Raw genomic sequence first — 14,229 nt, 5'->3', positions numbered from 1 at the left:
CTGTTACACCAATTTGAATGCTAAAACTAACACCAGAGGGTGCTCTATACATTTAAAAAAAATATCGCAGATGCTGGAAATCGGAAATAAAAATGCAAGGAATACTCAGCAAGTTAGGGAGCATCTATAGAGAGGCAAACAAAGTTAATATTTCAAGAGGATAACCTTCCATCTCCAACATTTTGCAGTTCTGCTAAGGGAGATTTTGGGCTAGTAATAAAGTGGAATGGGTGGGATAAACTTGTACTGAGCTTCACAGGAACACTGTAGCAGGGCAAAGACTGAAAAGATCAAAGTGGCTGGAGAATTAAAACGACGGGTGACTCTAAGCTTGGGGACACAGAACAGAATTACATTCATCTGATTCGTGTACCTCTAATGTAGACCACATTGTTTGCCACTCACAAAGAAATCATTATTTCCCAGTAAGGAACGTCTGGGGCTTTGGACAGTGAAAGAAGAGGAGATAACAAGACAAGAGTTGCAACTCTGTGTCAGAGAAAAAAAAAAGGGTATTGGCTGAGGAGTGGATGAGCTTATCAGAGGGAGAACGGCCCTTTCACAGGGAATGAAAGGACAAATATGTTTAGTGATAGCACCGTGTAGTCAGCCATGGGGAGGAGAAACTCTGGTTGAGGAAAAAGGAAGACATACCAGCAGTGCTAGATTTTCTGTTAAAGTTTGTTCATGGAATGTGGGCATCACTGGAAAATGCCCTGCAGAAATAGTGGTGGTAAGTTGCTTTTCTGAACAGCTGTAGTCCTTATGGTGTAGGGTCATCCATACTACTTGGAAGGTAGTTCCATGATTTGGATTCAACGGTGAAGGAACAGTGACAGTGACTCAGTTCTAAACAGGATGGTGTGTGACTGTTAGAAGTAGCTCTATATGCTGCACATAGCCACTTCGATGTTCTGACAAAATTAAAGGCAGGCATTATTTTTTGCTCCAATGCATAAACAACAAATAAAAATTTACCTTGGCCAATAATTTTTATCCAAAATACTATGTTAAACAAACACAACACTGAATAAGTTTTTTGTAGTTCTTGAAAAGGGAATTGAGGAAATAAAATTGCATTGGACATTGCCACAATTATGTGATATAATCTAATATTCAGCCTGAACATCATCCGTTGGATACACTTTGCAGATTTTTGTTTTAAAATGTCAGTTTCAGCCAAGAACTTTTCACTGGAACAAAGGGACATTGACAGTCATTTTAAAGTGCATCAATCTGTATCACTGTTTAAACATTCCGTTTCACGGTATCACAGAACCTATGAAGGCCAGAGACAATAAACTCCTTACAGGGATTTTGTTTTGGTGGGTGGGGGGGGGGAAGAGGTATTTGTTTTCTTCCAAATCATCAAAAAACAGAGATACAAACTATGTAATAGTACATTAAAACCCTGATCATGCAATGAATAAAGGGATGCTTCCAGAGTAAACAGGTTCATTATAGCCATATAGTTAAAACACCATCTCAAATGAGAAGTGAACACCCAAGAATCTAATAATCAGACCAGAATATCTGACACAAATTATGAACTTCTATTTTTCACAACTAAGTATTTGGCCAAATTTATCTACTTTTATTTTTAAAACTCTAATTTATTGCAAGGATTGACCACACATATTTAGTTTCCGACTTATATCAAACTGTTAATAACTTTGACTTCTGAGTTTTTTTACAAAAACTCAAGAAAACCAGTGAGGCTAATTCACACCAATCCAGTGAAGATCTTAACTGTGCAAGTCCGTTTTTTCAACAACGTTAGAACATATCTGTCACAAGCAAATGAAGATAAATAATACGATCCATTCCTTGCCATCTGATCACATATTTTGTGTATTTTGACCTCTTAGTCTTGCATCAAAAGTCACATGCAATTCTGAAACCACTGATCCGAAGCAACACGAAAAGTTGCATAACTCAAACTCAACTGTCAATAGAAAGGATGGCTATAGACAAGGATATCCATGTGCAATGACTATTTTGGAGAATTTAAGATGAATCCACTTGTAAAAAACTATTTTTTTCTTCAGCTCATGACTTAAGTTATTTGTGGTCACACTCAAATCGCATCTTCATCCAGAAACTGAAAATCAAGAATGAAATGAACGGAAATGAGAACACCAATGGACTTGCAGGACTAAAAGATAAGAAGGGGTGACAAGTGAATTGGATAGTTCTTTCAAACAGATACAGCTGGCCAAACAATCTGCTTCAGAGTGACAAGATTCTATAAACTTTTATGAGACTCCCTTACTAATGGACTTAGATATTATTTCCTACCTTACCTCAGCTGTACCTTCCTTCCCACCTTCCAACATGAACTGCTCACATCAGAGTTCAAACCTTCCTCCTGCTGTCAGCACAGAGCTAAGTAACCAAATTACAGAAATTAACGAATTCAGGAAAAGTTTCTAAAATCCATTCCTCCCTTGATTAGAGATAAATAGTGATCACTAGCCTGCAATACAAAACAAATCTCACATGTGGCTTCTCCATAGTTGAACAGCCAGGGCGGATTAGTTAAACGCATAAGAATGGCAATGTTATAGAGGAACAGTAGATTGTCATTTCAAGATGATTAAAAAACAGATTTAATTTCACATTACACTGTTTGAATGTTTTGATTCTAAAAGCATGAGCTGGATTTAAGCCCAATGAAAGGCATGATTAATATATTGTGCAAACTAATCCTCCCTGATTCTTTATTGATAATCTTGCATTAACCTATTTTAATAGGTTGATAAATCTGCCTGTTGCAAAGCAGCAAATGTATTTTGCAGAATAGAACAGATAAAGCTGTTCTATTGTTTATGTTTTGATTTTTGTTTTATGCTGCTACATTCTGGCACTTCACTACCAGAGGCACTGATCCCAACCTATGCCCCGCAGTGAGCGTAAAAGGGATGACTGAATGTTCATGCAAGCTCACCTCATTGAAGGTTCTATGATACTCCCAAGATAGCACAGGTATCCCAGGAGGATTGGGTCAGATGTTTGATGTCAGTAAGTGTAAAATCTGTGCATCAAAAACTAATTTTTATTTAGCAGGGCCACAGCACTACTGAATCATTTAAACCTTTTCAAGATGAAATGAATAATAAATGGTAAGATAAAGATCACCAGGCAAGTTGTTTTCCCTAACAAGAATTTTCATTGTGTATTTACAATGAAAAGCCACAGGCTTTTCTATTAAATCAGCATCTTGATTGCAAATGCATAAAACCTACAACAAGATGACACCATGTGGTCTTATAAGGAAGAGTAATCAGCAGAACTGGGACTCAACAGTACCGAAAAACTGTGTGACAGATCACTTAAATCATGAGTTTTGTACTGATGCTGTGTACATAAAGATTGCCACATTTGCCAACATATGAACAGCCGTTTGTTATGTATAGACAAAGATGATGGGATAACTTTCCTCTTTTTCCTCATCTTAATTGTATGGAAGATGGCGTGCATTTGAGGAGATAAAACACAGTCTGTTATCAGGATTTTCAGTAATAAACATGAAGTGGACTTTTAGGCATGTTTTAAATCAGAGAAAAGAAATTACATTTTTGAATTTGTGGATAAATAATAACACGATAATACAAAATCTTAGCACACGTAAAAACACACTCAGACAGAGGTCATCACCAGCTCTCTCTCTCTCTCTCTCTCTCTCTCAGACACAAAGATGATGCTTGCCAGGCTACACGAGTCTTTGGATACACAAAAGTGTTCCTGCAGATAAGGCAGGTTGGGAAAATGAAATTCACATCCCTAGATTAGCTTCCTTCTCCCTCCTCTACCACTATTGTTTCACCTTGCAGACAGAGTCACTCAGTCTTGAAATGATTTGTACCATAATGCACTGGGAGGTTTGATCCTGAGCAAGTCAGCAGCTTTCTCCTCCTAGTCAGTGGTATCAACACTTTAGTGCTTTAGGGCAACCTTATGCATTTTGGCCACCCCTTGAGCGTTGGCCAATGGAAAGCCGGGAGAAGAGAAGTTGCCAAGGAAGATGGAATTTCAGGTGGCACAACAGACTGTCCTTTGGAAGTAGTTCACCAGGAGCAGGGCTTAAATATTGGTAGATGCAGTTTCATGAAAAATTTTCATGTTAATCCAGCAGTCCTCTGCTAATCTGATACCGAGGTTTTAATGCAGGCTCCATTGAAAGCAGTTCTCGAGGATCTCAATGTGACAGTGATTGATGGTCTGGGTTTTCCTGCAGTAGGGGAGAGTGGTGTACACAACAGCCTATAGACTAAGACCTCTGTTAACTTTCAGTGGCTCCCAATGTCAAAGACACACTTGAACCCAGCAGTATATGCACAGTCAACTCAGTGCTAAACCTTCATCGATCCCCTCCCTTGGGAGGCTGGCTGCTATGATACGGGATTTTCTGTGCATACACATGGAGCCACTCATCTACAATGGTAGGAAGATGCTTGAGTGGCCTGGCAAAAGTTAGTGGAAGACCCTCTCCTTGGTGATGTTCAAGGTCAGACCAAACATCATATACAAAGTAAAACAAAAATCACAAAAATAAAGATGGATTCTAGAGACAAAGCATGAGTTCAGGTTATTAGCAAAATTACAAGCAGGAAATCACGTGTTCAAATTTCAGACCCTTGAAATATTCGAAGTGCAGAAGCTGGATGGGTTCTCTCTCATGGTTGTTTGCAGAATGATAGAAGTTGGATTTCCATATGAAATTATGGATGAGTTTCTGTGGAGGCATTTTTTTTTCCAGATGAAAAGTATTATTCCTCTCTCACTGCTTGAACAACTGGTCACTTGGCAGATTTCTGTTTTTTAGGCTGGAGGACTTACCTCATGGTTTCCAGACTCATTGGTTCTACCAGTTCTTGGCTAATAAAATTCATAATATGTACCCATTTTGGTCACATGATCAATACAGCTATTGTCCATCCGTAGCTTGACATTCAAAGCCATTTTTTAAACAATGGAAGACAGCTAGTGGTATTTCACACCGAATTATGGTTCACTGTATTTCAGACACAGTGGCCCTGCAAGGCAATGATGTGGATCACCTTGGCATGTCCATTCAAGAAGACATGGCATACACGACCAATCAATCAGGAGCTTAATAGTGACAGGAAGTAGTCTGTGCAGAGATTACAAAAGTGTTCTCATCCTTGGCAACCAGCTTAGCAGTTTTGTAACAGCCATTTTTAAAGTAAAGGCAGTTTCATAAAATTCCATACTCAATATAGTCTATGTTTAAAGTTATCAATAGCTTTTCTGGGCATGACACATTGCATTTTAAGATGATCTACTTTGTGCAAGAAATGGCGGCACAGTGGCAATGTCACTGGACTAGTAATCCAGAACTCCAAGGTAATCTTATGGGGACATGGGTTTGGATCCCACTGTGAAAGATGGTGAGATTTGAAATAAATAAACATGTGGAATTAAGAGTCAGGCTGATAGTGACCATGTCACCAATCAGGTTCACTATTTTCCTTGAGCGAAGGAAAGCTACTGTCCTTACCTGGAAGTGGCCTCCATGTGACTCCAGACCCACATCAATGTGGTTGACCTTTAAAGGCTCTCTGAGATGGCCTAGCAAGCCACTCAATTGAATCATAACCGCTACGAAGTCTAAAGAAAGGAATGAAACCGGATGGATTTAGACACCGGAAAGGACAATAGCAAATCCGGCTTGTTGACCCTGCAAAGTTGCCCTCACACCAACATCTGGGAGCTTGTGTCAAAATTGGGAGGACTGCTGCACAAATTGAGTATGTTTAAATCAGACTTGACCAGAGGCAGGACAACTCCCACCAAACATTGCAGCTCAGTTCAGTGGTATACAATTGGGAGGGAATTGGCCTAGGGTCTGACAATATTAGGTAAAGCCTGGGTGACAAGTACACAGTATGTACCCCAGATGGAGACCTGAATGTCCAAAACAAGAATGGCTCATTCACACTAGCACTGACCAAGTTGGTAGAATCCTAAAATGTACAGTGGCTAAACTAACCTAGTAGGCACAGGTAAGTCCACATATGAAAGAATTGATTGGAATGACCATCATACTAAACCACACCTTCACAACAAAAGGATACCCTTCATCCTGTTATGTGGTACTACCATGCCAAATGGGACAGGCTTCAAATAGATATAGGAATTCAAGATAGGGCAAAAGGCACATGGGATATCAACAGCAGCAGGGGCACTGTATTCAACTACAATTTGTAACCCTGTCACCCAATATATTGCCAGATCTACCATTACCATCAAAGCAAGGAGATCTACCCAAGTTCAATGAAGAGTAGAGGAGGACATGCTAGGATCATCACCAAGCATAGCTAAGGAGGAGATATCAACCTGGTGCAACTACAATACAGAACTACTTGCATACCAAATAGAAGTAACACGCATTAGACAAGGTTAAGTGGTCCCACAACCAATCAGGTCCAAGTTCAGCAAACCTGCTAAATTCAGTTGTGAACAGACGACTGAACTAATAGGAGTAGGCTGCTCTACAAACCTCCCCATTGTCAATTGCAGAGGAGCCCTGACCATGTGCAAAAAATAAGGTTAATGTAGATGTATCCACCTTCAGCCAGAAGTGCCAAATGGATGAGCCATCTCAGCCTCATCCTGAGGTCCCCAACATCACAGGTTAGTCTCTAACCAACTCAATTCAGTTGACATCAAGAGCGAGCTGAAGACACTGGGTAATGCAAAGACAAATGAACTGTGACAACATTGTAGTGAATGTGTTAAAGATGTGTGCTCCAGAACTAACTGTGCCCCTAACCAAGCCATTCTTGTGCAGCTATAATACCTGCATTTACAATTTGGAAATTGGCCAGGGAAAGAACAGGGCAAAAATCAAACTGGCGAACTACTACCATATCAATCTGTTCTCCAGCATCAGCAAAATAATGGCAGCATCTAACAGAGTTTGGCATTGAGGAACCCTGGTAAAACTGGAGTCAATGAGGATTTGGGGGAAAAACGCACTCTACACCAAGTCACACCTGGCAAGGATGGTTGTAGTTGCTGGAGATCAAACATCTCAGCTCCACGACATCACTTCAGGAGTTCCTTGGGGTAGTGTCCTAGGGCTAATGACCTTCAGTTGCTCAATGACTTTCACTCTGCTGCAATTAATTTTCCTTACGTAGATCACAAGTCGACTCAGGTTTGCAAGTTAACTTTGTGTTACTCAAACAATCTCATTCATAGACTGGCTCAGTAGAATTCTGTTACTCTGACCCAAACCTGTCTGTCCAATACAGAAAATCAAGCTTTATATGCGTACATTGTTGTAAAAGAATGAAATGTACACCAACAGAAATCTTTAATCCCAAGTCTTTTGGTTATCTTGTCAACGGGAATATTTATAATCTGTAGTTTGTTGTCAAGGTTGATACAGGCCTTAGGGTATAACAAGGTTCCTCTCCATAAAAGATTTACGCTAGAAATTACCGGGTGTTCAAAGTTCATGCCTTATAATATTGACTTGTCAGATCTTACCTTACTCCTGTTGCAATCTCTTTTTATAAAGATCTTACTTAATTCCCACAACACCTCCATCATAAAGTTAGAAATATGGATTTCGCAGATGGATGGATAGCATTTAAGACTGCTTAAAGTCCATGCCAAAATCCAGTAAGGCCTGGACAATAGCTAGGCTTAGGTTGATTAGTGTCAAGTGACATTCGCACCACACAATAACCAGGCAAGACCACTTCGAAGGACAGAACCTAACCATCACTCCATGCATTCAATGGCAGTGCCATTGTTGACACACCCATATGCTATGGGTTACTGTTGACCAGGCGCCGAACTAGACCAGCCATTTTACAACTATAACTGCAAGAGCAGGTCAGAAGCTCAGAACGCTATGACAGTAACTCATCTGGCGTCACCCCAATGCCTGTCCACCACTTACAATTTGCAAGCAGAATACTTTCCACTTTCCTGGATGAATGCAGCTCCAATGACACTCTCCAGGACAAAATAGCCCACTTAATTAGCACCCCATTCACCACCTTCAAAATTCACTGCCTTAACTAAGAGACACAGTAGCAGCAGCAAAGGGAGTTTAGAAATTTACCACCTCTCCTTAGACAGCACATTCCAAATCAATAACATCCACCATACTAGAAGGGTAAGGGCAGCTGATACATGGGACCACCACCACCTCCAAGCCCCTCTCACACTACACACCATCCTGGCTTGAAACTGTATCCCTGATGCTCCACTAGTGCTGGATAAAAATCCTGGGAATCCCTCCTTAACAGCACTGTGGTGTCCTTACATCCAAGGAACCGTAGATCAGGAAGGCAGTTTACCGTCACCTTCTCTAGGATAGTTAGGGAAGGTCAATGAATAGACAGTAATGCCCTCAGTCCAGGAACAAAATTTTTAAAATGCAAAATTCTACAAGGCTCTGACATGTGATAAGGCACCGCATGATTCAAAGTTCTCTAGAGTGTGTCAGCTAACAGAATAAAATGTAATTTCTTGAAAAGAAGGGAACAAAAGCCAAAAACATCTCTACAGCATATGTGATTGCATTTAAAACTCAAAGAATTAAAAGCAATTTCAGCTCTTAAAATAATATAGACAAAGAATTAAATTTAGAAGCTATTAAAAAATGGACAAATATAAATTTAAATTCAGCAGAATTAACGCAATTTGTAAGCTTTCTTCCTCGAAATCAATGAATTCCTTAATGCATTTCAAATGTGATTCACTTACCTTATACAAACTTGCTAGGTAGTGATTGGTTTTAATGAGGAAAGGCTGGTTAACACCAGGGTGATCCATGTCATGTGTGGTAGCTGCCAACAAACCCAACAGAACATCCCACGGAGAAAAAGAGTTGGCAAGCTTCAAAGAAAAAGGAGGGTTATCACACATTTCAACAAAAATGACTGAAACAAGACAAAACAACATTCCAAGTTTGTTTTTCTTTTGATAAACATGAAGTGTAACACTGTGCTTCTTATAACACCAGACTGTAACTCGCAGTGCTCAGCACTTTTATTCAGTAAATCAGACCACTAATGTCTGGCAGAATCAGAGATTTTCAGTCAGATTTACCTGACGCCTCCACAAATTCTGCTAAACAAGTGCCAGGCCAGATTTTCAAATATGATGTTTGAAGGGTGCAAAGTCACTAATATTTTCTGACTAGATACATCATAACAAGTCACATTCAGGTGTAGGTAAAATTTTGACAGCCTGATATGTCTTAATTATTGCCTAGTAGGAAGATTTGAGCTATAGGGAAAAACTGGATAGGCTGGGACATTTCCCTCTGGAGCGTATGAGGCTCAGGGGTGACCTTATAGAAGTTTCTAAAATCATAAAGGGCATGAATAAGGTGAAAAAGTCATGGTCTTTTCCCTAGGGTAGGGGAGTTCAAAACTAGACAACTTGGCTTTAAGGTGAGAGGGGAAAGATTTAAAAAGGACTTGCAGCGCAATTTTGTTTTCAAGTAGAGGGTGGTGCACATATGGAACGAGCTGCCAGAGGAAATGGTAGGGGTGGTACAAGTCCAAATGCCTTTTAAATGTTGTAAAAGTAGATAGCAGAAAAGGTTTCAGTGATAATGGGAACTGCAGATGCTGGAGAATCCAAGATAATAAAATGTGAGGCTGGATGAACACAGCAGGCCAAGCAGCATCTCAGGAGCACAAAAGCTGACGTTTCGGCCCTAGACCCTTCATCAGAGAGGGGGATGGGGTGGGGGTTCTGGAATAAATAGGGAGGGGGGGGGAGGCGGACCGAAGATGGAAAGAAAAGAAGATAGGTGGAGAGAGTATAGGTGGGAAGGTAGGGAGGGGATAGGTCAGTCAAGGGAAGACGGACAGGTCAAGGAGGTGGGATGAGGTTAGTAGGTAGGAGATGGAGGTGCGGCTTGGGGTGGGAGGAAGGGATGGGTGAGAGGAAGAACAGGTTAGGGAGGCAGAGACAGGTTGGACTGGTTTTGGGATGCAGTGGGTGGAGGGGAAGAGCTGGGCTGGTTGTGTGGTGCAGTGGGGGGAGGGGACGAACTGGGCTGGTTTAGGGATGCGGTGGGGGAAGGGGAGATTTTGAAGCTGGTGAAGTCCACATTGATACCATTGGGATGCAGGGTTCCCAAGCGGAAAATGAGTTGCTGTTCCTGCAACCTTCGGGTGGCATCATTGTGGCACTGCAGGAGGCCCATGATGGACATGTCATCTAAAGAATGGGAGGGGGAGTGGAAATGGTTTGAGACTGGGAGGTGCAGTTGTTTATTGCAAACCGAGCGGAGGTGTTCTGCAAAGCGGTCCCCAAGCCTCCGCTTGGTTTCCCCAATGTAGAGAGAGCCACACCGGGTACAGTGGATGCAGTAAACCACATTGGCAGATGTGCACGTGAACCTCTGCTTATTGTGGAATGTCATCTTGGGGCCTGGGATAGGGGTGAGGGAGGAGGTGTGGGGACAAGTGTAGCATTTGCTGCGGTTGCAGGGGAAGGTGCCGGATGTGGTGGGGTTGGAGGGCAGTGTGGAGCGAACAAGGGAGTCATGGAGAGAGTGGTCTCTCCAGAAAGCAGACAGGGGTGGGGATGGAAAAATGTCTTGGGTGGTGGGGTCGGATTGTAGATGGCGCAAGTGTCGGAGGATGATGCGTTGTAACCGGAGATTGGTGGGGTGGTGTGTGAGAACGTGGGGGATCCTCTTTGTGTGGTTGTGGCGGAGGCGGGGTGTGAGGGATGTGTTGCGGAAAATGCGGAAGACGCGGTCAAGGGCGTTCTCGATCACTGTGGGAGGAAAGTTGCGGTCCTTGAAGAACTTGGACATCTGGGACGTGCAGGAGTGGAATGCCTTATCGTGGGAGCAGATGCGGCGGAGGCGGAGGAATTGGGAATAGGGGATGGAATTTTTGCAGGAGGGTGGGTGGGAGGAGGTGTATTCTAGGTAGCTGTGGAAGTTGGTGGGCTTGAAATGGACATCAGTGACAAGCTGGTTGCCTGAGATGGAGACTGAGAGATCCAGGAAGGTGAGGGTTGTGCTGGAGATGGCCCAGGTGAACTGAAGATTGGGGTGGAAGGTGTTGGTGAAGTGGATGAACTGTTCGAGCTCCTCTGGGGAGCAAGAGGCGGCGCCAATACAGTCATCGATGTAACGGAGGAAGAGGTGGGGTTTGGCGCCTGTGTAGATGCGGAAGAGGGACTGTTTCACGTAACCTACAAAGAGGCAGGCATAGCTGGGGCCCATGCGGGTGTCCATGGCCACCCCCTTAGTCTGTAGGAAGTGGGAGGAGTCGAAAGAGAAGTTGTTGAGGGCGAGGACGAGTTCCCTTCCTCCCACCCCAAGCCGCACCTCCATCTCCTATCTACTAACCTCATCCCACCTCCTTGATCTGTCCGTCTTCCCTGGACTGACCCATCCCCTCCCTACCTCCCCACCTATCTTCTTTTCTCTCCATCTTCGGTCTGCCTCCCCCTCTCTCCCTATTTATTCCAGAACCTCCACCCCATCCCCCTCTCTGATGAAGGGTCGAGGCCCGAAACGTCAGCTTTTGTGCTCCTGAGATGCTGCTGGGTCTGCTGTGTTCATCCAGCCTCACATTTTATTACAGCAGAAAAGGTTTAGCGGGATATGGGCTGAACACAGGCAAACGGAACTAGTTCACTTTAGGAAACCTGGTTGACTTAGAGAAGTTAGGCCATATGGCTTGTTTCAGCAATGTTTGACTCTTGTGACCCTGAAAGCTTATAGTTTCTGTGGAGTCTCATTAACTCAATATAAATACTGGTGACTTTTAAACTTTCTGAAAATCTTTTAGCTCTTAATCCTGGTGTTTCTTCAACATTATGTTTTTTAAAAAGGAAAATAGAGTATTTAAATCAGTGTAAAATTATAACCTCTGTCAAAAAAAGTCATTCATATGCATGGATGGCTTCCTAACTGCCTTGAAAAGGTGGTGTTACACCGCAGCTGCCCATGCGATCTGATAATACCATTAGGTAGGCAGTTCCAGGATTTTGACCCAGCAAAGAAAAAAAAAGTGTTGCTGTCCATTTATCGAAGTCCAGATGGTGTGTGCCTTGGAGGGGAACCTGCAGTTGATGTTGTCCCTATGTCCTTGATGTCTTTGTTCTTCCAGGCAGTACAGGTCACAGGTTTAGGAGATGATTTGGAGGAAGCTTTGGAAAGGTACTGCAGTGCATCTTGTTTATCAAATAAGCATCAGCCACTACAAGGAATGTTTCAAGTATTGAACAGGGTATCAATTAAGCAGGTTTCTTTTCCCCTATACAGTGTTGTGCTTCTTGTACTTTTAAAGCTGCACACATCTAAGCAAACACAGAGACTGTTCTATCACACCCCCGACCTGTGCCTTGTAGATGGTGCAAAAGCTTTGGGAAATCAGGATACGAGTTACTGCAAAATACCCAACTTCTGATATATTCTTTTAGCCACAGTATTTTTACAGCTCCTCCAATCAGGTTTCCAGTCAAGGTAACCCCAATGATGTTGATAGTGGGGAACAAGGTAATGAGAATAATAATAAAAGGTGGTTACATTTTATCTTTTCAGAGACGGTCACTGATGGTATGAGCCTCTTGATCTTTTACTTACAAATTCTGTGTCTGATACTAACTCTCTCACTAACACCTGAAGAACTACCAAGCCTCTGAAAGCCTGCATTTCCAAATAAATGTGGAGAATAACCTGGTGTCATGTGATTTCTGACTTTGCCCACCCCAAACCAACAGTGGCACCTCCACATCAATAAGTTCATCTCAGCTTTCACTGCTTCACACACACTGATGAAATCTGTTACTGTAGGTGCAAACTATTAACAGATAGATTAAAATTGGGGATCACTCATTTTTGGAAGCAGCAATTTCAGCTATTCCTATAACTAGGGAAAATAAACTATTGCTGTAATTGGATAAATATGAGAGATCTTTAGCAGTGTTCTAAGTTCACAATGAGCAGACATTTTGGATGTGCATAGGATTTCCTTTTGGAATGCCTCTTAGCAGAGCCATTAATTTGAAAGAATGGGCCTAGCAACAGTACCATTTCAGTCAACTGTTCTCCTGCATGCCTCCTCTCTTATGAGATTTAAGAAAGAATGTTCTCTCCAGATCCCTGACTTTAATCCAGGTTTCTCCATGAAGTTTTAAAATCAGACATCAGCACAGCATAATAAATTCAAACAGTCTTAAAATCAATTGTAGCAAAAAAGGGACAAAAACAGAACAGCAAGTCACATAGCACAGCACTGAAGGCATTTGTGCAACATGCCACTTGAAAGGACAAAAAAAAATTTGTTGGGTAGACAAGAGATGGCTTAGTAATAAACTTTATCAAGTTAATTCACGTCCTCAAGAGTCAGAAACTTTCATATGATTTTATCTTGGAGACACGTGTTATACATGTCGTCCCAAACTCATTGTTAGGCCTTTCATTGTAAAGTTATACTTTATTTGTCCCATGCTTTTAAAGGTACTTAGTTATTCCCAAGCAACGGGCATTGCCTTTACTGTAGGCAAAGGAGACAAGCGTACAAATATCGCACATCAACTTGGCTAATTTATAAAGTTGAATTGGGTATTGAAACAAAATATCTAAATTTTTTCAAGTGTGTTTCTAATTTTTACCTTGCTTTCCTTTAGGAAGCAATGCATGGCTTGAGTTACATCAGCAGCATGAACCGCATTGTGATAAGGGTTATTACGGTGGTAATCCTCCTGGACCATTACTGCATAGGATACAAAAGATTAACTTTTTTCAAAAATCTCATCATTTACAATCACTATGGAAAATGTGAGTATTAGAGATTTCTAACGTATGTTAGCAAATTTAATCCAGAATTTAACTTAAAGTCAATTTTCACACATTGATAAATTTTTAGAATCATACAGTACAGAAGAGACCCTTCAGCCCATCAACAGTTCCACCTTTCCAGTACCTGACCCATAGCCTTGAGTGTTATGACATTTCAACTGCACAGACAAGTACCTGTGAAAGTGTGTGTGTGTGAGGTTACGCACCTGACCACCCTCCGAGACAGCGCATTCCAGGCCTCCACCACCCTCTAGACGAAGACATTTTTCCCCTCAAGTCTCCCCTATAACTCCTGCCTAGCGCCTTAAAATTATGCATGCATGACACTGATTAAGGACGACAGTGGTTTTCTATTCACCTTATCCACACCCAACATCTTGTACACTCACCCATTTCCTAATATC

General features: G+C 41.9%; 1 protein-coding gene across 1 annotated transcript in view; it reads right to left on the bottom strand.

Annotated features, from left to right (window-relative positions):
* The window catches only part of LOC125451610 (high affinity cAMP-specific 3',5'-cyclic phosphodiesterase 7A), a 98,676-nt gene that overhangs the window by 19,679 nt on the left and 64,768 nt on the right, over positions 1–14,229 (bottom strand). The window contains 2 exon segments of the mRNA XM_059646337.1: positions 8,749–8,880; positions 13,639–13,739. Coding sequence (XP_059502320.1) covers positions 8,749–8,880; positions 13,639–13,739 — 233 coding nt within the window.

Source organism: Stegostoma tigrinum, chromosome 5, assembly GCF_030684315.1.
Source record: "Stegostoma tigrinum isolate sSteTig4 chromosome 5, sSteTig4.hap1, whole genome shotgun sequence".
Taxonomy (NCBI): Eukaryota; Metazoa; Chordata; class Chondrichthyes; order Orectolobiformes; family Stegostomatidae; genus Stegostoma; species Stegostoma tigrinum.
The sequence above is the reverse complement of the archived record's forward strand: the minus strand, read 5'-3'. Positions and strand labels throughout refer to the sequence as shown.